The 24,183-nt window shown below is 43.7% G+C and overlaps 1 protein-coding gene across 1 annotated transcript in view; it reads left to right on the top strand.

Moving 5' to 3' along the window:
* LOC147105621 (ATP-binding cassette sub-family D member 2-like) overlaps window positions 1–15,691 on the top strand; it is a 112,161-nt gene extending 96,470 nt beyond the window's left edge. Inside the window, exons 9-10 of the mRNA XM_086010169.1 lie at window positions 6,475–6,600; window positions 12,699–15,691. Of these exons, the coding sequence (XP_085866295.1) occupies window positions 6,475–6,600; window positions 12,699–12,909 (337 nt within the window). The 3' untranslated portion in view covers window positions 12,910–15,691. The remainder of the gene's footprint in view (window positions 1–6,474; window positions 6,601–12,698) is intronic.
* The last annotated feature ends 8,492 nt before the right edge of the window (window positions 15,692–24,183 follow it).

Genomic DNA, 24,183 nt, shown 5'->3' with positions numbered 1-24,183 from the left:
ACAATGTCCGTTTTCGGGTCATATCCAATTTCTAGGCCCATAATTCTTCTTTGTTAGCATCCTCTGCACATTATAGGATGGTAATTCCCCTGTAGCAGTTTTCCCCACCATTGACAGTGGTAACAGATGCACCCTTGACAGGATAGGGCTGTCATTTGCAAGGGAACTGGTCTTAGGGCAAATAGATAATAGAGTGGTCCTCCCACAACAATTGATTAGAACTAGAGAAAGTAAGGCAAGCCATCGAAAACTTTCACAGTATGAGTCAAATTGATTTACATTTGGTCAGATAATACTACAGTAGTTGCAACTTCAACATGAAGCATGGAAGTTGCTCTCAATCCTTTTATCAAGGTACAGTTCTACTCAAATACTGGTGTCTGGACCTTGAAATGCTTTCTATGCTCAGAATTGCATGGGCTAAGTATAGATGTAGATGCTTATCTCACAATTCATCCTCAGAAGTGGAAGATGATGCTGTCCAACACATTTGAAGATAGACCTATTTGCTCCTTCAGACAGCCATCAGCACTGGTATTTCTGTTTAATGACAGAGGTGAAGTCATATTGGGCACTGGATGATCTCATTCTGCTGATAATGAAGGTCTGTTTGTACTTACTCTATTTTCAGTAATCCCATGTGTAGTTCAAAAGATACAATCAGACAAAGTGACAGATCATAGTTTCTCACACATTGTAGTATTGAGCAACGGCAAGACCCTTCTTTCTCATAGGAGAAATCTTCTCTCACCGGAGGTGGGCAAATATTACATCCAAACCCGCAGATGTTCCAATTGACAGCCTGCCATTGAAAGATGACCACTTTTTAAAAAATTCTTTTGTGGGATGTGGGCATCGCTAGCAAGGCCAGCATTTATTGCCCATCCCTAATTGCCCTTGAGAAGGTAGTGGTGAGCCGCCTTCTTTAACCGCTGCAGTCCGTGTGGTGAAGGTACTCCCACAGTGCTGTTAGGTAGGGAGTTCCAGGATTTTTACCCAGTGATGATGAAGGAACGGCAATACATTTCCAGGTCAGGATGGTATGTGACTTGGAAGGGAACTTTGAGGTGGTGGTGTTCCCATGCACCTGCTGCCCTTGTCCTCCTAGATGGTAGAAGTCACGGGTTTGTGAGGTGCTGTTGAAGAAGCCTTAGCGAGTGCTGCAGTGCATCTTGCAGATGGTACACACTGCAGACACGGTGCACTGGTGGTGAAGGGAGTGAATATTTAAGGTAGTTGATGGGGTGCCAATCAAGCGAGCTGCTTTGTCCTGGATGGTGTCGAGCTTCTTGAGTGTTGTTGGAGCTGCACTCATCCAGGCAAGTGGAGAGTATTCCATCACACCCCTGACTTGTGCCTTGTAGATGATGGAAAGGCTTTGGGGAGTCAGGAGGTGAGACACTCGCCGCAGAATACCCAGCCTCTGACCTGCTCCGGTAGCCACAGTATTTATGTGGCTGGTCCAGTTAAGTTTCTGGTCAATGGTGAACCCCCAGGATTTTGATGGTCGGGGATTCGACAATGTTAACGCAGTTAAATGTCTTGGGGAGGTGGTTAGACTTTCTCTTGGAGATTGTCATTGCCTGGCACTTGTGTGACGTGAATGTTACTTCCCACTTATCAGCCCAAGCCTGAATGTTGTCCAGGTCTTGCTGCATGCGGGCATGGACTGCTTCATTATCTGAGGAGTTGTGAATTAAACTGAAAACTGTGAAATCATCAGCAAACATCCCCACTTCTGACCCTATGCTGGAGGGAAGGTCATTGATGAAGCAGCTGAAGATGGTTGGACCTAGGACACTGTCCTGAGGAACTCCTGCAGCGATGTCCTGGGGCTGATTATAGTGAAAAACGTAAAGAGTTTGTGTAACGCTGTTCTTCCAATTCAGCTAGTCCTGTTTCAGGTGATGCCCTGCGTATTGTACAGTACCTCCAGAATCTTTTCAAAGATGGTTTAAAATCTTATTTTATTTGGGTATTTGTAGTGACTATTTCAATCTTTAATGACCCAGCTGTACTTGGGTTTTTAGGGACTCTGTTTTATGTAAGATGTTTGGAAATTGTGCCCAGTTAGGTCCTCATTGCTATCTATTCAGAACCTTAATTTAGTTGTTGACCAGTTACTATGCCCACTGTTTGATCCTCTTGAAACATGATGCCCACTGTTTGATCCTCTTCAAACATGTGATTTTAAGGGTTTTTTTGCTTGGGAAATCTGCACTGTTCTTGGCATTAGTTTAGCTTGCAGAGTTAGTGAACTGAAAGCCCTTATTATAGAATGGCCTATTTGATTTAACAGTTTAGCAAGGTGATCCATAGGACTCAACTAGAATGTTTTCCGAAGACCGCTTCTTCATTTCATTTGCGTCAAGAAATTGCCCCATTATTGGAATACTGCCATATAGGTCAGAACTGAAATGTTGTTTCCAATTTGTTGACATTTGCTGAACCCTGTTATTATGACTTTCCCACAGAGCAATTTAGAAAATCTCAACAGTTATTCATTTCTTATAATGCAAAGACTTTGGGCGAGCTGAGTGGTGAGCTCCCCTGCCTTCCTCAATGTCCTGAAGTTATTATCAGTTGGGGTATGGATGGTGAGACTTCTATGTTACTGGCTCAGTTATGATCTCAATTGGTGGGGGGGTGGGGTTCCATCATCAGGAGCGATTATCTTTCCTGTGGGGGAAGGGAGTAGGCCTTCTGTCTGTTGAGACTTGACTTGGTCTTGTTGATGCAAAGATCAGCCTCAGCAGCCGACGGGGGCTGGGGGGCCATATCTGTTCAGTTCAGAGTGGGTATGGGGTTGCTGTTTGCCAGAGGGCCTTGTGATCTACCAGGGCCCCATTTTTTGGGGGTCAGTTGTCAGGGGAATGGAGGTGGGTGGGGTGGCGAGATCCACCCTGATCATCTGCTCATGGTTGGGACATGCTGAGTAGTGGTAATTTATTGGATTAATGTTACATTAAAACCTTGAGATGCCCTATCACCGCACCACCTATGGGGGTAGCAGATTCTATATGGAATGTTATGAGCCATCTTCTATTTTTAACGTAGAGTAGATAGATTGTCTGGATTTAACTGTAAGCACAATGCACTTGGCAGGGTGGTCCAGACAGCTGCTGCACGGTGTTTTCTACACTCCAGGGTCCTACCCATCTACATTGCAGGAATATATTTTTTGAGGGGATTTTCCTCAAGATTTGCATTGTCTACACCTGATCCTACCCATCATAAGAAATAGGAGCAGGGTTAGGCCACTTGGCCCCTCGAGCCTGCTCCGCCATTCAATAAGATCATGGCTGATCTTGGGCTCAAAGCCACTTCCCTGCCCGCTCCCCATAACCCTTCACTCCCTTATCTTGCAAAAATCTGTCTATCTCCACCTTAAATGTATTTAATGACCCAGCTTCCACAGCTCTCGGCGGCAGAGAAATCCACAGATTTACGACCCTCTGAGAGAATAAATTCCTCCTCATCTCAGTTCTAAAAGGGTGACCCTTTATTCTGAAACTATGCCCCTGAGTTCTAGATTTCCCCACGAGGGGAAACATCCTCTCTGCAGCTACCTTGTCGAGCCCCCTCAGTATCTTATATGTTTCAATAAGATCACCTCTCATTCTTCTAAATTCCAATGAGTATAGGCCCAGCCTGCTCAACCTTTCCTCATAAGTCAACCCCCTCATCTCTGGAATTAACCTAGTGAATCGTCTCTGAACTGCCTCCAATGCAAGTATATCCTTCCTTTTAAATAAGGAGACCAAAACTGTATGCAGTACTCAAGGTGTGGTCTTACCAATACCCTGTACAGTTGTAGCAGGACTTCCCTGCTTTTATACTCCAACCCCTTTGAAATAAAGGCCAACATTCAATTTGCCTTTTTGTTTACTTGCTGTACCTGCATGCTAACTTTTTGTGTTTCATGTACAAGGACCCCCCAGGTCCCTCTGAACTGTAGCATTTTGTAACCTCTCTCCATTTAAATAATAATTTGGCATCTGCCAAATGTTTGCCCTCTCACTTAACCTGCCCATATCCCTTTGCAAATTCTTTGAGTCCTCTGCACAACTTGCTTTCCCACCCATCTTTGTATCATCTGCAAACTTGGCTACATTACACTTGGTCCCCTCATCCAAGTCATTAATGTAGATTGTAAATAGTTGGGGCCCCAGCACTGATCCCTGTGGCACCCCACTAGTTACCGTTTGCCAACCGGAAAATGACCCATTTATCCTGACTCTCTGCTTCCTGTTAGTTAGCCAATTCTCTCTCCATGCTAATATATTACCCCCAACTCCTTGAGCTCTTATCTTATGCAGTAACCTTTTATGTGGCACCTTATCGTAATGCCTTCTGGAAATCCAAGTACACCATATCCACTGGCTCACCTTTGTCCACCCTGCTCATTACATCCTCAAAGAACTCCAGCAAATTTGTTAAACATGATTTCCCTTTCATAAAACCATGCTGACTCTGCTTGACTGCATTTTGATTTTTCAAATGCCCTGCTACTGCTTCCTTAATGAAGGACTCCAGCATTTTCACAATGACAGATGTTAGGCTAACTGGTCTATAGTTTCCTGCTTTCTGTCTCCCTCCTTTCTTAAATAGGGGTGTTACATTTGCGGTTTTCCAAACCACTGGGACCTCTCCAGCGTCCGGGGAATTTTGGTATATTGCAACCAATGCATCCACTATCCCTGCAGCCACTTCTTTTAAGACCTTGGGATGCAAGCCATCTGGTCCAGGGGACTTATCACCTTTTAGTCCCATTATTTTACCGAGTACTATTTCCTTAGTGATAATGATTGTCTTTAGTTCCCCCCTCCCTGTGGCCCCTTGATTATCCATTATTGGGATGTTGTTGGTGTCTTCTACCGTGAAGACAGATACAAAATATTTGTTCAGAGTCTCTGCCATTTCCCCGTTCCCCAGTCTCATCCTCTAAGGGACCAATGTTTACTTTAGCTACTCTCTTTTTATATACTTGTAGAAGCTCTTACATTGTTTTAATATTTCTTGCCAGTTTACTCTCATAATTCATCGTCTCTCTCTTTATTATCAACCATCTCATCAGCCCTTTTTGGGGTGTTATTTTTAATTGGTTAGCTTATTTTAGTTTAGCTACAGCTCATAATTAATTGTGGAATTATGCAGGTCTTGTTTTTTTTATGATGTAGAAGTAGGAATGTGCACCATCATACATCTGCAACACCATGGCAACATTTCATGTGCGTGGTCGGCACTTGCTTTCCCCCAGAACTTCCAAGTGAGGTTGCACTGCTATTGCCTTAAAGATGATAATTGATGCAGCATAAATTGCCTTTGCTGGGTGTCCGTTCAACATATCCATTACTCTATTGGAGGAAGCTAATTGGAGGGAATCTCATTGCTATCTCCTCTTGGGACTTGTTAATTTTATACTTGCATTGTCTAGTTTTGTGTTCACATTCCAAGTTAAATAACCTGCTAGCAACTCATGGTTTTCAGCATTTTAAAGACTTGGATCATGTTTCCCTCTTAATCTTATTTTCTGCAATGGATGTAAGTAAATTGTGTTAGCCCCTCCGCAATTCTGAACCTTTTCCAGTTCATTCATTATCTTTTGCAGGAAGGATTTTCAAAACTACATAAATATTTCAAATGTGAGATTACAGATACAGGGCTAGGATAACGTGCTTAGACTTGTATTCAGAGCATCCTTGTACTTAATTAGGTTTCTTTTTAACGGCCTCACAGTGACTGGATATTTGCAGTGAATTGACAGTGACCACAGCCAAATTTGTTTTTAGCTGGATCAGATTGGCAAGCTGGAGCAGTGCGGGCCCATAGGGAAAATGGCAAAAGGAAGAGGCAAGGGGGAAAAGCGAGAGTAGTGAAGTGAAGAGGTACAGTCGTATTGAGATGAAAAGTGACAACATAGTTAAGAGATAAACACACAAGGGAGAAAGGAATAGAAATTCATGCTAATAGGGTTGGATGAAGAGGGGCAGGAGGAGGCTTGGGTGGAGCATTAACACCGGCATGGACCAGTGTTTCTGTGCTGTACACTCTATGTAATTAGTAAGAAAGAAATGTAACTATGAAGTAGAAGTCAGACTTGTGCTCAGACAAGCAAAAGGGCACCTGAGAATCAAGTGAAACAGCTGTTTCATGTCGGAGAATGAAATAGTACTAACAGTGAAATAATTATCTTTACAAAAACATTGCTTCCCAATTCATGTGTTATAAGACAAAGCAATTTACAGTTGAATGTCCCATCCTTGCTGCACTTTGCAGTGGAATTTATGGTTTGAATATTGGCTTTCCTTAAATTGATCTTGTGTGAAATTTGTCCTAATTTTGTGCCAGATCTAGTTAGATTGTTAAAAGGTGCAGTTTAATCAAAACAAAATTAAAGGCTCATGTATACATTATTGCAAATGTACCAGTGTTTTTTGTATTTTACTAAGTTTATTAAACGTATTTGTTTAGACCAAAATATGCATTGCTGGATGAATGCACAAGTGCTGTAAGCATTGATGTTGAAGGCAAGATATTTCAGACTGCAAAGGATTCAGGGATCTCATTACTTTCTATTACTCACAGGCCATCTCTATGGTGAGTACCTACCCCCTTACAAATGCTGTAATGAAAAATATATGCTTACTCTGTCCTGTTGCATCAAATATTTTATATATATATATATATATCTCTATTCTGATAAATAGTTAAGCATATTAATAGTAATCAGAATATGTTCCTGGCATTTTCACAGATTTTGATATGTATTCATGCATTGAAAATGTAATACTAAAATGCAACCTTTTAAGTGTTATCATCACTTTAGGTGATCTATTTGACTTAGCTGAAGTCACAAATTATGGGTCATTTGGGATCTATTGAGTCAATAAAAGTTAATACTGTAAATGAACTTGTTTCAGGAAACATCCTTAAATGAATGTACATTTGAGATAATGGAAATTAAAAAATGCGTCAGTTCAACTCCACACATCAAATGTGTATGTCTATTTGAATTTACCCACTGAAAGTTCACTTAATTATGTTGGTTATTTCTCTTCCAGCAAGTTACATTCCTGTAACTCGGGTCCATTGTATCAAATGTCTATATTTTTCTCTCTTTGTTGATTTACTAGGACATTATTTCTGTTTATATATATATATATATATATATTTTATCATTTTCTGCAGTGAAAGCACTATTTTTCTTTGGGTAGCTGGCGGTGCTTGGAATTTGGTTCCCCAGGAGTGTGTTAATGTTTGTAGGAGACTCCCAACAGAAAAATTAAAAAACTTCAGTCCTAACTTTTTATAATTTTACAAAATTACCGAGAACAAGTATTGCCAAAAAGTTCCAGTAAATCAACTATGAATTTTATTTTTTAAATGTTGACTAAATGGACCCCAATATTCCCATAAATCCTTACAGGAACCAGCCTTTCCCTGAGTAAGTGCTCCCAAGTTTCACACCCCAGCCTTCTTCCCACATTTCCCCATACTCCACCCATCCTCTGTATTTCATTGCGCCACATCATCCTACGACTGGTACCTGGCCGTAGCCTAACATTGCTGAGTGCGCCCTTATCTCTCCTCACTTGCTTCCAGATGCACAGTACTCCAGGTGTGGTCTCACCAAGGCTCTGTACAATTGTAGCAAGACTTCCTCACTCTTATACTCCAACCCCCCCTTGCAATAAAGGCCAACGTGCCATTTGCCTTCCTTATTGTTTGCTGTACCTGCAAGCTAGCTTTCTGTGTTGCACGAGGACACCCAAATCTCTCTGAACACCAACAAAGTGAATAACCTCACATTTCCCTACATTATACTCCATCTGCCACCTTACTGCCCACTCACTTAGTCTATCTATATCCCTTTGCAGACTCTTTGGGCCGTTGAGGCGGGATTGGAGGTGTGTGGGGGGTTAAAATTGCAAAAACTGGCGGGCGGGTCCATCCTGCCTCCAAGCAATTTTCATTAAATCATGTCTACTGGTCCCGTCTCCGTCCCGCCTCCAAGAGGTGGGATAGGCCATTAAGGCCCTTAACAAGCACTAAATTGCCTCTATAATGCCATTTTGATTTTAACCCTTTTCCCACGTGAAGCACGCCTGTTCTGAAACATGACGGTGAAACCTGGCGGGAGCACAATTGGATTGCTGACTATCAGCTGCAGGTTAACCATTAAATAGGAGATTTGATCAGCCATCATTTGCAGGTGGCAGGACTTTGTTGTCTCAGGTCTGGGGGACCTTTTAGAAGGCATAACCACAGCCGTGGAAGTTTGGAGCCTGACACCCATCTCCAGTGTGACCTCTTGGGAAACCCCTCTCGCCAGCTTGACTGAGCGCTTCCTCAACTGGGGCATATACCAGAAGCATGGGAGGCATTTATTTCCTTCCCTTCTGAACATCAGATGAGGACGAAGACCAGCCGCGGCACCAGCAGAACCATGAACAGCAGCAGCAGCAACAACAGGAGCGCCAAGCTGCTGCTCACCCACCTGAAGCTGCACAGGCCAGAAGGGGCCAGCGCCTGGAAGCCCGTCGGCGCAGGAGATACCCCCCCAAACAGGGTCTACAGACACAGGGTCAGCTGCCTCAACATGTCTAAGCAGCAGTGCCAGAGGCTTTTGCGAGAGTTAGTGAGTGACATCTGCGCAATGCTGCAACAAGACCTGGAGCCCAGAGGACCAGGTGGACAACCCTTACCAGTGGCCATCAAAGTCACCACCGCACTCAACTTTTTTGCCTCAGGCTCATTCCAGGGATCAGCAGCAGACATCAGCGGCATCTCCCAGGCGGCCGCACACAGTTGCATCACGCAGCTGCCCTCTTTGCCCTCGCGCACAATCACATCCATTTCAACAAGGATCGAGCAAGTGTCACGGCGCGTGCGGTTGGATTAGCTAATCTGGCAGGCTTTCCAAGGGTGCAGGGCATCGTTGACTGCACACATGTGGCCCCTAAGGCACCCCATCGCAATCCAGGTATTTTTGTCAACCACAAGGGCTTCCACTCCCTTAACATTCAGCTGGTGTGTGACCACAAGAAGGAAATTTTGCATGTTTGTGCCAAGTACCCTGGCAGTTGCCATGACTCCTTCATACTGCGCCAGTCTAGTGTGCCTCCGCTATTCAGTCCGCCAAACCAACTTAACGGACGGCTACTTGGAGACGAGGGCTATCCCCTGAAGACGTGGCTAATGACGCCGTTGAGGAGCCCATCCAACGAAGCTGAGGAGAGCTACAACTCCAGCCACATGTCCACTAGAGCCATAATCGAGCAAACCATCAGTTTGCTGAAGATGCGCTTCAGATGCCTGGATAGATCAGGTGGAGCCCTGCAGTACTCAGCAGCCAGGGTCTCCAGAATCGTCGTGGTTTGCTGTGCACTTCACAACATGGCACAATGTCGTGGCTTGCAGATTCCTGAGGACCAAGTGGCTCGTCGCATATCCTCCTCAGATGAGGAGGCGGACGAGGAGGAGAGTGAAAACGAACATCTTGCAGAGGCCCATCAACCAGCGACAGCAGTACGCGAGAACATTGCTGCCCGGGATGCAAGGAATGCACTCATCTTGGCCAGATTTGCTTAGCCTAGCCAATCAAGCACTTTTGCCTCGCAGCTTCTTACCTGAGCATCGACAGTGGCCAAGAACCAGCGGATTCCTAGCAATTTGACCACCATACTGACAATTGCAAGTAATCCTAAACCCTCAATGTGGAAGTCCCATTCGCAAAATGATACATGCCACAACTACAGCAGTAGCCATCAGATTTTTTATTTACAGTAATCATCTGATGGCTTTTTAACATAAAACACCAAATTTTACCCAAGTGACTACCCTTGTGACTATTTGTGCAGTATCTTTCTCTTACGCGTGCTCCTACGTGGTGCTTCCCCTGTGGCTTCAGCAGATGTGGAGGCCCCTTGCTCACTTTCTTGCTGCTCCTGTCTCGACACCTTTGGCGGGCGTCCTCTGGGGTTGCGAGCCTGTGAGGGCTCGCCAACAGTCTGCTGCTCCTGCGGCTGTGCAGGGGTTGCGACACTGATCTCAGACGGGTGTGGACTCTGGTGGGGCTCTGACCGAGGGCTCTGCAGTGGCATGGAAGTGTGAGCGCTTGGAGAGGAGCCCCAACTTCCTTGATTTCTGCCACCAACTTCCCTCCCATGGATCAGGTTCCCCTCAGCGCTTGCAAGTGGCTTGAGAGCACCTTGCTGCACATCAGGGGAGCCATGGGGACCCGTCTCTGCACTGGCAGTCCTACTCGGAAGGACTTCCATGAAGGTCTGGTTTCTCTGTTCAATAGACGACCATCGCTCCTCCAGAGATGTCATTCTATTCAGAACACTCATCATGTTTTCTGCACTCTGGTGACTGATCACCTCCATGGAGGTTGCCATCCTTTCCGTGTTCATGCGTTCATGCGCCAATGACTCCACAAAGGCTCTGCTCATGTTTGCAATGGACTCCTCCATTCGCTGCACACTCGCAGCGACCCTGGAGACAAAACCTGCCAGAGACTCCTGCATCTTTTCCTGGAGTTCCAGCACCGCTGATCTTATGGATGGACCCAGAGGCAGAGGGTCGACATGCAGCTGAGCCGAGCTGGCAGAGTCCTGCGCCCTCCGACTAGGACTCTCCACTGCTGTCCCTGTCTCCACAATCTGCTGATGCTCACTTGTGAGCTGTGATACACCAGGTGACAACACTACTCTATGTCGCGATGTTACCTCCAAGGTGCGAGTGTCTGCACTGGTGCTGGGTGTGGTCAATTCTGCTGACTCTGCGCCCTCAAAGGTTGCAGCTTCCTCTGAGGAGTCTTGAGGCTCATGCTCTTCCTCCTGGATAGTGGGGACGGGTGCTTGCGATGATTCTGTGGGGGAGTAAAGGAAAGAGTCAGAGATGAGGCCAAGGTTACATGCACATTGCATATTGCAGATGATCATAAGTCCATCTGTTAGAGCTTCAGAATCATTATCAGCGACTCATGCAATGTCATTGAGAGAGATGGAAAACTATTCTGTCACCAGCTTGCTGTGATGCGCCCGTCTGTCCGTCCCCCACTTGGGAATCTTCCTCCACTCCAACGATCTCTTGGACCGCCTCCTCCTAGGTGGTGAGCTGGGCTACTGAGGGTGGCCCTCCTCCTGTCCGCACTCTTTCCCTCTTATTGTGAGCTCTCTTTTCCTGCAATGAGGGAGACAAGTGGAGTTTGAGTGAGAATGAAGGAGTGAGTGTAGAGAATCAATAGCATAGATGCTTAGAAGGAGACAAAGATGGAGTGAGGTGGCAAGACCAAGGGCCCTCCCTGTGTGTTGTAAGTTGTAATTGCATCATTGTGATAGGGAGTGTGAGGGCTGCATAGTCGAATAGTTAGGTGAATGTGACCATAGAGAGAGAATGGGTAAGGGTGCATGGATGTCAGTGTCAAGTGGGATGTGGAGGAAGAGATTGCTAAAGCTGAGTGCTGGTGAGGAGAGGCAATGGGGATCAGATTGAGGGTGATGGGAAATTCATACTCACTTTTCCAGTGTTCAGAAGGTCATGAAACCTCTTCCTGCACTGAAGCCAGGTTCTGCGGGTTATTGACAAAGAGTTGACCTCCTCTGCCACCTGGATCCACACAGCCTTGGTTTGCTGGGGAGGCTTCTTCCTCCCTGAAGAAGGGAAGAGCACCTCTTTATTTGCTCTTGCTCCCTCTACTAAAGCCTGCAGAGCAACGTCATCAAAGTGGGGTGCAGACCTAGGTCTCGGGCTGGCCATTCTTCCTGCAGGTGCCTCTCACATGCAAGGGCAAAAGCTTGGCAGTCTGCAGAATAAGCAAGGCTTGTTGCAGACCTTAAATGCAGCAGCAATGATGATGTCATCGGAGGCGACTTTCAGACTGGAAAAACTCATTGGCCATGGGTTCCCACACGTTGGAACTCAATTGGCTAATTAAGTTAAAATGGCATCATTTTCCCACATCGATTTAGAATCGGGTGGCTAACACGAAATGCGGATTACACGACCCCAGCCCGCCCCAGTATCAAAATCCAGCCCTTTGTGTTCTCCTCACAACTTACTGTCCCACCTAGCTTTGTATCGTCAGCAAACATGGATACATTACACTCGGTCCCTTCATCTAGGTCATTAATATAGATTGTAAATAGCTGAGGCCCCAGCACTAATCCTTGCAGCACCCCATTAGTTACAGCCTGCCAATCTGAAAATGACCCGTTTATCTCTACTCTCTCTTTCGGTCAGTTAACCAATCCTCTATCCATGCTACTGTATTACCCCCAACCCCATGAGCCCTTATCTTGTGTAATAACCTTTTATGTGGCACCTTATCAAATGCCTTCTGAAAATCCATCTGTACAACATCCACCAAATTAATGGATGAGACATAATTTTTTCAGTGAGCAATGCTGCAGGAAATCAACTTGTATTGATATAATTATCATCTCTTCCATGATCGTTATTGAAAGCTATTAAGACTTCTTCCTGAATGCAACAATGCTTTAGAAATACAAGTGGCTATTGTTGAGTTACTGAAATGATGTAGAGGAAACTGATACACGTTTTCAAAGTAAATTATCATGTTGCAGAACAGCAGCAAAAAAAAAAATCCAGTACGTTATTTTCGTCTGGAAGTTTAAGTATGTGTAGAATGGAAGAAATTCTTATAAGGTTAATTTGATTTATTTTTGTAGGAAGTTCCACACGCACTTGTTACAGTTTGATGGGGAGGGTGGTTGGCGATTTGAACAATTGGACACTGCTACTCGACTTTCACTGGCTGAGGAAAAGCAGAGACTTGAGTCTCAACTGGCTGGAGTCCCTCAAATGCAACAGCGACTGAATGAATTGTGCAGGATTTTGGGAGAAGACTCGGTGCTCAGAACCACTGGAATTGAAGAATAATGGCACTGATGATGAATGTGAATAACATGGCAAGAAGAGCTACAAAAGAATTGCATGAGGCAAACAAAATAAATAAGAACAGAATTTCCTATTTATTAAGAATCAATAACTAGCTTCTTCCAGTACAGTAACACTTAATTTTTACATATATAATCTTTAGAATACTGCAATATGTTAACTTTTTTAAAAAGTTAACATTATTGAAATATTAGCGTTTAGTAGTCATTCTGAAAGCATTTGCTTAAAAATATCGTGGATGTTAAGAGGAAACTAAAATTTACACTTTTTAAGGAATTGGTTCCCATTCTGTAAATATAATTGAAGGCTCTGTCCAAATTGAGAAGTTGAATGGGCCTTATTTTGTGTTAACAAAGTGTAGCATCAGGTGTCATCTGGTACAGCAAGTGACCAGTCTAAATTTTTGACAAGGATGATGCCACACCATCTTCTTCAGCACTCTGCCCAGGAAGTTCCTTTGCAACAACCACAAACAGTATTTTATTTTAATTCTCAGAATTCATTGTTTTGAGGAGAGGGGGGAGGGAAAGGGAGGGATTCTTGTAAATATGTATGATTTTTTTTAATGGAATAATAATGGATCCCTACAGTATAAAATCTAGAATGCTAACCATGCTTACAGCATAAACTATTCATTCCCTATTTGCTGCTACTACAGCACTCTACATTACTAAATACTGCTCTTGCATTTCTTGTAGCTTCCAATTACCAATTTATGCTTACTCTGATTCTATATAATACAGGATCCGACACCCATACTCTTTGTATTTTTTTAAAAATAAACATGACTTGGTATAGCTTTCTGTTTACCTTAAATACTAATAAGTACTACAGTATCAGTTAACATAAAATATACACCTTTTGTTACAACAAATGAAGTATTCTTTGTATTAGTTATATCTGCATTTTACCACTGAACAGCCTAATAATGTGGCTTCAAAAAACCAATACCTGAGTTCACCTTGTTCTTTTTGAAAGCTTTCATGGATTGGTTAGAACCTTTTCAGATCTGAGCCCAAACTCTTCAAAACAGGATTTGTTTTCTTGATGTACTTGATATGCTTCACACTTGCACTGGGATACCAAGTTTTTATATTGTTTACTATTTTAAATTCTTTGGCGAACAGAAGCACTGACATGGTTTTTATTTAACCCATTTGTTCCTTTCCTTCCCCAGCAGGATGGTTTGGACCATGGATTTTATAGCTGTTGATTGGTCAGCTTGAGGTGTGCTTCTATGGTGCAGGACTGGTCCTGTATCCATCGCACCTCTCCTGATATAGAAAATTCTGTTGGTGCAAAGTGTTCCATCTAGAGTATATGGAACTTGTGCACTAAGGAAAATTAGAGCTCAAATGACAATCGAAGCCAGTATTTAAACTTGTAAGCTATAAACGGCAACCAGAACTGTACTGCCAGAGCTCCTGAGTGTCCTATTTGTTTGTAGAGTTAACAAAAAGTTGTTGAGTTTGAAGTTGTATTTGTATTAATTGTATTCAAATGTAAGTGGTCGATTTTAATTTCTTAGTGTTTTGTGTAACTAAGATTGACTTCTAAATAAATTGATAATGTATATATCCATGATAAATTTTGCTTAAGTGTAAAAAAAAATTGGACATTTGTATTCTTGGGACTGTTGTATTTCATAAGAAAATGCCAGTAATCATCTGTCGAGGACTGCATGTGCTTGTTTAGTGTAAAACTGGTTTTCAAAAAGTATCATGCTAGTCTAACTAATCATACAGTACCTCAGCTCCAGCTTCATGTTCTAAAATGTGTCTTTTGCATGATGCTTATAGTAATGAATCTTATAGTAATGAATAACTCCGATCATGCATTTCTGTGAAAATATTATGGTATAGTAGCTCCAAAAACAAAATATTCATATGGCTGGACCAGGATGTGACAGAAAAAAGCATGTGCGTGGGAAACGAGCAAGGCCGTTTCTTGTAATGGTTTGAAAAAGTTTTGTAACTTCAAATTAATTGCATTTTATATTGTGACTGAGAAAATTACAATAAACTGCATGTTTTACAAGTCTGTAATTTTTAAGGTGGTAATTCTGGTATAACTGACCAAATACCATATTGCAAGTCGAGGAATTGTGCCCCAAAACTTGATATTTTTGACGGTTGGTAAGAAAGACTTCAAAGAGAAACTATACATTTGATCAAGGCCCATTTACTGTTGACAAATGTAGTCAAGCTATGAAGGAAATAGATGATGTGACGTACATTTGTAGTAGAATAAAGTCCGAGCTAGCTGAAGCAGCTCAAATGCAGTCTGTGTATTCTGCTCCTAACAGCTAGTGTTTGCCAGTCTCCTTTAAATGTGTTCGAGCTGGGAAGAGAATTGGATAAACATGCAGAGATACTGTACTGAAGTGCAGTAGAGCATATTTTAATATATCACACAGTTTACCAACAGGCAATATATGTAAACTATGCCAAATTGCAGTATATTTGAAATACCACTATATTCAACTTCTGTTTTGTACTTTTTGGGATTAATACTTGAATCTAAGTACAGCTTGACTTGTAGATGTCTTCGGGAGGAATATCTTGGGCAGCCTAAACAGTTCAGAGAGCAAGTCATGTAATCTATAATGAATTTAAAATTTACCTCAACTGAATATGATACTCTGTTTTGACATTTAAATTGGTGTTTTATTTAATCTGTATGTAAATGCACCATGTGTATTGTATTTTGGACAACATAATAGATTTATTGTTATATTACAAGTATTAAAACTTCTGAATCACCATTAACTTTTATTTCTATAATTTTTACTATAAAGGAAGGATTGTGACCTTTGAAGTAAATAAAGGCAAGGAAAGGACTTGCATTTATATAGCGCCTTTCACAACCTCAGGATGCCCAAAGCGCTTTACAGCCAGTGACGTACTTCTGAGGTAGTCACTATTGTAATGTACAGAAATACAGCTAATTTGTACACAGCACGGTCCCACAAACAGCAATAAGATAATGACCCGATAATATGTGTTTTAGTGATGTTGGTTGAAATGAGAAGATATGGTTAAAAGTTGTGCACCACTGGTCATGGATGTGGCTGACTCACACAGGGTCCTTGTAGTGTAGAGCTCAAGGAATTCTATGGCCACGAGAATCCCAGCAGGCTGTCCCTGAAACCCTGCAGCCAGCCAGCACACTCCTTCCATAAGGCAGTCACTTAGGATTGGTAGATTAGGTGCCACACATGTGAAAGCACAAGCATGAAGGGGCAGCATTGTGCCCACTCAAGCTGCCAACATTCACAATATAAGGGAAGAAATAGTACTGCACTTGACTTGATCACTGTGCTCATTTTTTTTCGTTACAATATAGGAGTTTGCCAATAGATGGTATTTGAATAACAGCTTGAAATTGACAAGTTACTCAATAAATGTTTGCTTTTTTAATTATGCAGCTGTGGCATCCCTAGGCATCTGAAACTGGTAAATAGCTGCATTGCTGGTTTCACTGCCAAATCCCCATTGGCAATTTCATCCTCTTATTTGGCGATGACTTTGCCATCCTGATCATTGAGCTGCTTGCTAAGGCAAATTTATGCAGCATGCAGCAGACCAGAATTATTATCCCTGATGAGAGGAAAGCGACATACACCCTTCACTGTCTTTTTTTGATCCCTTTCCTCCCATTGTCCTCTTTCCATTTTCCTGTCAGTCCCTCCAGTCTCCCCCACCCCACTAATCTCGTCTCCCATATGGGTCCAGTTATCCGACCCTGCTTGACTTAAATACTGGAGTTGGTCCTAGCTCCTGTGTATAATGCCACAGAAGTTTGACTACTAAAGTCTTAGAAATCTTGCATTTACTGCCTACAAAGCCTGCTGTGGGCTGTTTCTTAGCCACCAACTCTATTCCTCTCCCTTGCCACTGTTGGAGGCTAAACCTGACTGTTTGCAACCTTGCCGTCCTATTGAATCCTCTCCATCACCAAAACCGCTACTTCCACCTCCACCTTTTTTTTATTTGTTCCTGGGATGTGGGCGTCGCTGGCAAAGCCAGCATTTATTGCCCATCCCTAATTACCCTTGTTATCTCTGTAACATCGCCTATCTAAAGGAGGAGGTAGTGGAGACACTTGATAGGATAAAAATTTATTAAAAAGCTATTCGAAAGGCTGGCTGTACTTAAAGTAGATAAATCACCAGGAGCGGTTGGGATGCATCCTAGGATGCTGAGGGAATTGAGGGCGGAAATCGCTGAGGTACTGGCCATAATATTCCAATCCTCCTTAGAAATGGGAGTGGTGCCAGAGGACTGGAGAATTGCAAATGTTACACCATTGTTCAAAAAAGGGTGTAAAGATAAAGCCAGCAACTACAGGTCAGTCAGTTTAACCTTGGTAGTGGGGAAACTTTTAGAAATGATAATCGGGGACAAAGTTAACAGTCACTTGGACAGTGTGGATTAATTAAGGAACGCCAGCACAGATTTGTTAAATGCAAATCGTGTTGAACCAACTTGATCGAGTTTTTTGATGAGGTAACACAGAGGGTTGATGAGGGTAATGTGGTTGACGTAGTGTACATGGATTTCCAAAAGGCATTCGATAAAGTGCCACATAATAGGCTTGCCACCAAAGTTAAAGCCCATGGAATAAAAGGGACAGTGGCAGCATGTATACGAAATTAGCTAAGTGACAGGAAAGAGAGTAACGGTGAATGATTGTTTTTCAGACTGGAGGAAGGTATACAGTGGTGTTCCCCAATTGTCGGTTCTTGGACCACTGCTTTTCTTGATATATATTAATGACTTGGACGTGGGTGTACAGGGCACAATTTCAAAATTTGCAGATGACACAAAACTTGGAAGTATAGTGAACAGTGAGGAGGAGGAGAGTGATAGACTTCAGGAAGATGTAGGCAGGCTGGTGAAATGGGCGGACAGGTGGCAGATGAAATTTAAGCAGAAAAGTGCGAAGTGATACATTTTGGTAGAATGAGTAGAGGACATATAAACTAAATGGTACAATCCTAAAGCGAGTGCACAAACAGACCTGGGGGGTATGTGTGCACAAATCGTTGAAGGTGGCAGGGCAGGTTGAGAAAGCAGTTGAAAAAGTTTACAGGATCCTGGGCTTCATAAATAGAGGTATAGCGTACAAAATGTGGAAATTATGATGAACTTGTATAAAACACTGGTTTGGCCCCAACTGCAGTACTGTGTCCACATCTGGACACCACACGTTAGGAAGGATGTGAAGGCCTTAGAGAAGGTGCAGAAAAGATTTATGGGAATGATTCCAGGAATGAGGGCCTTCAGTTACTTTGATAGACTGGAGATGTTGGAAACTTGTGCAGGGAGACAGAGGAAAGGGAAGCAAGGATAGAAACAAGACAGGAAGGAGAAAAGCAAAAGTGGAAGGCAGAGAAAGCAAAGGTGTAAATCAAACATGGCCACAGTAAATAATAATTCTAAAAGGACCAAGAGTGTTAAAAAATCAAGCCTGAAGGCTTTGTGCCTTAATGCGAGGTGCATTCATAATAAGGTAGACGAAATAGCTGCGCAAATAGATGAAAATGGATATGATATGATTGGGATTACGGAGACATGGCTCCAGGGTGACCAAGACTGGGAATTCAACATCCAGGGGTATTCAATATTCAGGAAGGACAGGAAAAAAGGAAGAGGTGGGGTAGCATTGCTGGTTAAAGAGGAGATTAACACAACAGTAAGGAAGGATATTAGCTCTGATGATGTGGAATCTGTATGGGCAGAGCTGAGAAATACCATGGGGCAGAAAACATTAGTGGGAGTTGTGTACAGACCCCCAAACAGTAATGCTGAGTTGGGGATGGCATTAAATGGGAAATTAGAGACGCATGCAATAAGGGCACAGCAGTTATCATGGGTGACTTTAATCTACATATAGATTGGGCTAACCAAATTAGTAACAATACTGTGGAGGAGGAATTCCTAGAGTGTATATGGGATGGTTTCCTGGACCAATATGTTGAGGAACCAACTAGAGATCAGGCCACCTTAGACTGGGTATTATGTAATGAGAAAGAATTAATTAGCAGTCTTGTGCGAGGCCCCTTGGGGAGGAGCGATCATAATATGATAGAGTTCTTCATTAAGATGGAGAGTGAAGTAGTTGACTCAGAGACTAGGGTCCTTAATTTAAATAAAGGAAACTACAATGGTATGAGGCACAAGTGGCTAGGATGGATTGGGGAACGTTACTTAAAGGGTTGAGGGTGGATAGGCAATGGCAAACATTTAAAGATCGCATGGATGAACTACAGAATTTGTTCATTCCTGTTTGGCATAAAAATAAAACAAAAAAGGTGACTCAACCATGGCTAACAAGGGAAATTAGGGATAGCATAAGATCCAAGGAGAGGACATAATGTGGCCAGAAAAAGCAGCAAACCAGAGGATTGGGAGCAGTTTAGGATTCAGCAAAGGAGGACAAAGGGATTAATTAAGAGGGGGAAAATAGATTGAGAGTAAGCTTACAGGAAACACAAAAACTGACTGTAAAAGCTTCTATAGATATGTGAAGAGAAAAAGATTGGTGAAGTCAAGCGTAGGTCCCTTGCAATCAGAATCGGAATTTATAATGGGGAACAAAGAAATGGCTGACCAATTAAATACATACTTTGGTTCTGTCTTCACAAAGGAGGACACAAATAACCTCCCAGAGATGTCGGGGAACATAGGGTCTAAATGAGGGGGAGGAATTGAATGAAATCAGTACTTGGAGGGAAATGGTGTTAGGGAAATTGGCGGGATTGAAGGCCGATAAATTCCCAGGGCCTGATAATCTACATCCTAGGGTACTTAAAGAAGTAGCCCTAGAAATAGTAGATGCATTGCTGGTCATCTTCCAAAATTCTATAGACTCTGGAACAGTACCCATGGATTGGAGGACAGTTAATGTAACTCCACTATTTTAAAAAGGTGGTAGAGAGAAAACGGAATTGTAGACCGGTAAGCTTGACATCGGTAGTGGGGAACTTGCTAGAATCCATTATAAAAGATGTAATAGCAGAGCACTTGGAAAACAGTGACAGGATCGGACAAAGTCAACATGGATTTACAAAAGTTAAATCGTGCTTGACTAATCTACTGGAATTTTTTGAGGATGTAACTGGTAAAATAGATAAGGGCGAACCAGTGGATGTGGTGTATTTGGACTTTCAGAAGGAGTTGGATGTATTTCTTAAGGCTAAAGGGATCATGGGGTACAGGGAGAAAGCAGGGACAGGGTACTGAATTTGGATGATCAGCCACGATCGCATTGAATGGCGGAGCAGGCTCGAGGGGCCGATTGGCCTACTCCTGCTCCTATCTTCTATGTTTCTTTTGATAAGATCCCACATAAGAGATTAGCGTACAAAGGTAAAGCACGTGGGATTGGGGTAAGGTACTGTCTTGGATAGAGAACTGGCTGGCAGACAGGAAGCAAAGAGTTGGAACAAACGGGTCTTTTTCCGAGTGGCAGGCAATGACTAGTGGGGTACCGCAGGGATCGGTGTTGGGACCCCAGCTATTCACAATATATATAAATTATCTAAACGAGGGAACTAGATGTAATATCTCCAAGTTTGCAGATGACACAAAGCTGGGTGGGCGTGTGTGCTGTGAGGAGGATGCAGAGAAACTCCAGTATGATTTGGACAGGTTGGGTGATTGGGCAGATGTATGGCAAATGCAGTATAATGTGGATAAATGCGAGGTTATCCACTTCGGTGGCAAAAACAGGAAGGCAGATTATTATCTGAACGGCAATAGATTGGGAAAAGGGGAAGTGCAATGAAACCTGGGTGTCCTTGTGCACCAGTCGCTGAAGGTAAGCATGCAGGTGCAGCAGGCGGTTAAGAAGGCAAATGGTATGTTGGCCTTCATAGTGAGAGGATTTGAGTACAGGAGCAAGGATGACTTGCTGCAGTTGTGCAGGGTGAGTATTGTGTGCAGTTTTGGTCGCCTTATCTGAGGAAGGATGTTCTTGCCATGGAGAGAGTGCAGCGAAGATTCACCAGACTGATACCTGGGATGGCAGGAATTATGTATGAGGAGAGATTGGGTCGATTAGGCTCATATTCGCTAGGGTTTAGAAGAATGAGAGGGGGTCTCATTGATATTTATAAAATTCTAACAGGACTAGATGCAGGAAAGATGTTCCCGATGGCGGGGGAGTCCAGAACCAGGCTAAGGATGAGCGGTAAGCCATTTAGGACTGAGATGAGGAATTTCTTCACCCAGAGAGAGGTGAACCTGTGGAATTCTCTACCACACAAGGCAGTTGAGGCCAATTCATTAAATATATTCAAGAAGGAGTTATATATATTTCTTAAGGCTAAAGGAATCAAGGGATATGGGGAGAAGGCAGGGACAGGGTACTGAATTTGGATGATCAGCCATGATCTCATTAAATGGCGGAGCAGGCTCGAGGGGCCGAATGGCCTACTCCTATCTTCTATGTTTCTATGTTGGGGTTGTTCTCCTTGGAGCAGAGAAGATTGAGAGGAGATTTGATAGAGGTGTTCAAAATCATGAGGGGTCTGGACAGTGTAGATAGAAATTGTTCCCATTGGCAGAAGAGTCGAGAACCAGAGGACACAGATTTAAGGTGATTGGCAAAAGAACCAAAGGCGACGTAAGAAAAAACTTTTACACAGCGAGTGGTTGAGATTTGGAATGCACTGCCTGAAATGGTGGTGGAGGCAGACAAAATCTTATCTTTCAAAAGGGAGTTGGATAAGTATCTGAAGGAAAAATGTTTGCAGGGCTACGGGGAAAGGGTAGGGGAGTGGGATTAGCTGAGAGTCGGCACAGGCTCAACGGGTGGAGTGGCCTTCTTCTGTGCTGTAACCATTCTATGATCTTAACCCCTGCCTCAGCTCATCTCCTATTGAAACCCTCATCCATGCCTTTGTTACCTCTAGAATCAACTATCCAATGCTCTCTTGGCCGGCCTCCCACCTTGCACCCTCTGTAAACTTGATCTCATTCAAAACTTTGCTGCCCACATTCTAACTCGTACCAAGTCCTGTTCACCCATTACCCCTGTGCTCATTGAATTACATTGGCAACACCTCGATTTTAAAATGCTCATCCTCATTTTCAAATCCCTCCCTGGCCTCGCCCCTTCCCACCTCTGTAACCTCCTCTAGCCCTACAACCCTCCAAGATGTCTGCACTGTTCCAATTCTGGCCTCTTGCATATCCCCAATTTTCTTTGCTCCAAGAATGGCATCCATGTCTTCAGCTACCTAGGCCCCAAGCTCTGAAATTTCCTCTCTAAACCTCTCTACCTTTAGGATGCTCCTTAAAACCTACCTCTTTAACTAAGCTTTTGGTCGCCTGTCTTAATAACTCTTTATGTGGCTCAGTGTCAAATTTTGGTAACTCCCCTGTAAAGCACCATGGGACATTTTATTAACGTTAAAGGTGTTCTATAAATAGAAGTTACAGTATTGTGATCTTTTCCCATTACAAATCTCTAGGTCCACACTCATAATTTAAATTGCCTATGTAAACTTGCCACTATTATAATACCCTGCTATCAGCTTTTGGGCTGTAGTACTTGTTTTGTATCCTTTAGCTGTTAACTCAGCTTAGACTGTAGAGAAACTCCTATAAATGTAAGCAATGCCTCGCTGCTTCCCAAATTGACATACGTTTTTCTATTTAACATTTTTATTTACACACTACTAAATGCATTGGCGAGCGACCAAGCATTACTCCTTTTGAACTAGACGGGCTCATTTTGGTTTCAAATATGGCTTTAAATTCAAATGGGAGTTGTGACCTATTCTGCTATTTTGCATATTTACTCTCGCTTCAAATACTGCCTGCTGTTGGCGGCTCTCAAGTTTATCTTTATGATAGAGTGGGGCAAGAGCTGAACCCCGGGGGTGGAAAATAAATTAGTTTCAGCTAATGGGACTTCCACCTAGTTTGTTTTTCCTTTTCACACAAACGATTGACTTTTTTTTGCAAATGATGCACGGTGTGTCCCAACACCCCAGGGTCCAGCATAAACCTGAACCGGTGGAGGAGTCCGTGTTCCATGTTTATATAGAGTGTGAGAGGTTGCAGGCCCTCTTCCATTATTTGAAGGGGCTGCTCCTTGATTGCTGGCTGCACTTCAGTCCCACGCTCCTGATCTTTGGTCACCTGGTGCGGAGGGGAGCGGGCAGATCGGGGGACCTCCTCGTAGGATTGCTCCTGGGCCTGGCCAAAGTGGTCATCAACTGGTCCAGGCAGTGGGCGGTCGAGGGGATCGTTCGGCCCGACTGCCTGCCTCTCTTCCGCGGCTATGCTCACGCCCGGTAGCCCTGGAGATGGAGCACGCGGTGTCCACTGGCACGCTTGAGGCCTTCCACGACCGGTGGGCACCGAAGGGACTGGAGTGCAGTATCACCATTGGCAATGGAATTTTAATTTAATTTATTAAGTTTCCTTTAATGTATTTTTGTTAATTTACAGTTTATTTGTTCGTACCCAAAAGAGTACACCTAAATCGGCTCCACTCAAAAACCACAAAATATAGTGCCACCATCCACAACAAGCCGGAAAATAAAACTGCTGGATTAGAGAGTGCACTGGAAGGAACCCGGGCGCCCTTCGCCTGCACCGCCCGAGGCTTTGCTGCCTTGCCTCTTGTGACAGAACATGAAAGGATCGTGGGAGCTCCACAGTGTCTTCTTCTTAGACAGTCCCTCGGAACCGAGGATGACTTGCTTCCACGTTAAAAATGAGTTCTCGGGTGACTGATGAGTCCAATGTGGGACCTACAGTCTCTGTCACAGGTGGGTGGGGTGCTTGGGTTGACGTGCGCTCCTTGCGCTTGGCTTCCGCTTGCTCCCGGCAGAGACTCGAGCTGTTCGGCGCCTTCCCGAATGCTCCTCCTCCACTTTATGCGGTCTTGGGCCAGGGATTCCCAGGTGTCGGTGGAGATGTTACACTTTTTCAAGGTTTTGAGGGTGTCGTTGAAGCGTTTCCTCTGCCCACCTGGGGCTCTCTTGCTGTGCAGGAGCTCCGAATAGAGTGCTTGTTTTGGGAGTCTCCTATCGGGCATGCAGACAATGCGACCCTTCCACAGTGTATCAGTGTAACGTCAACACACAGCCCGGGCATGCGCGCCACCACAGCACCTGTCAGGTGCTCCCGCACGCCTCTGTCTCACGTCATAAAACCACGCGCGTTCTGATTGGACAAGGTTACTGTCCATCAAAAAGGGGACGATCGGACCTTTCCGCTCCGCCCCGCCCCCTTT

This window comes from Somniosus microcephalus, chromosome 17 (assembly GCF_052327205.1).
Source record: "Somniosus microcephalus isolate GS21.2 chromosome 17, FLI_Smic_1.0, whole genome shotgun sequence".
Lineage (NCBI taxonomy): Eukaryota > Metazoa > Chordata > Chondrichthyes > Squaliformes > Somniosidae > Somniosus > Somniosus microcephalus.
Note: the sequence above shows the minus strand (reverse complement) of the source record. Positions and strands in the feature narration are given on the sequence as shown.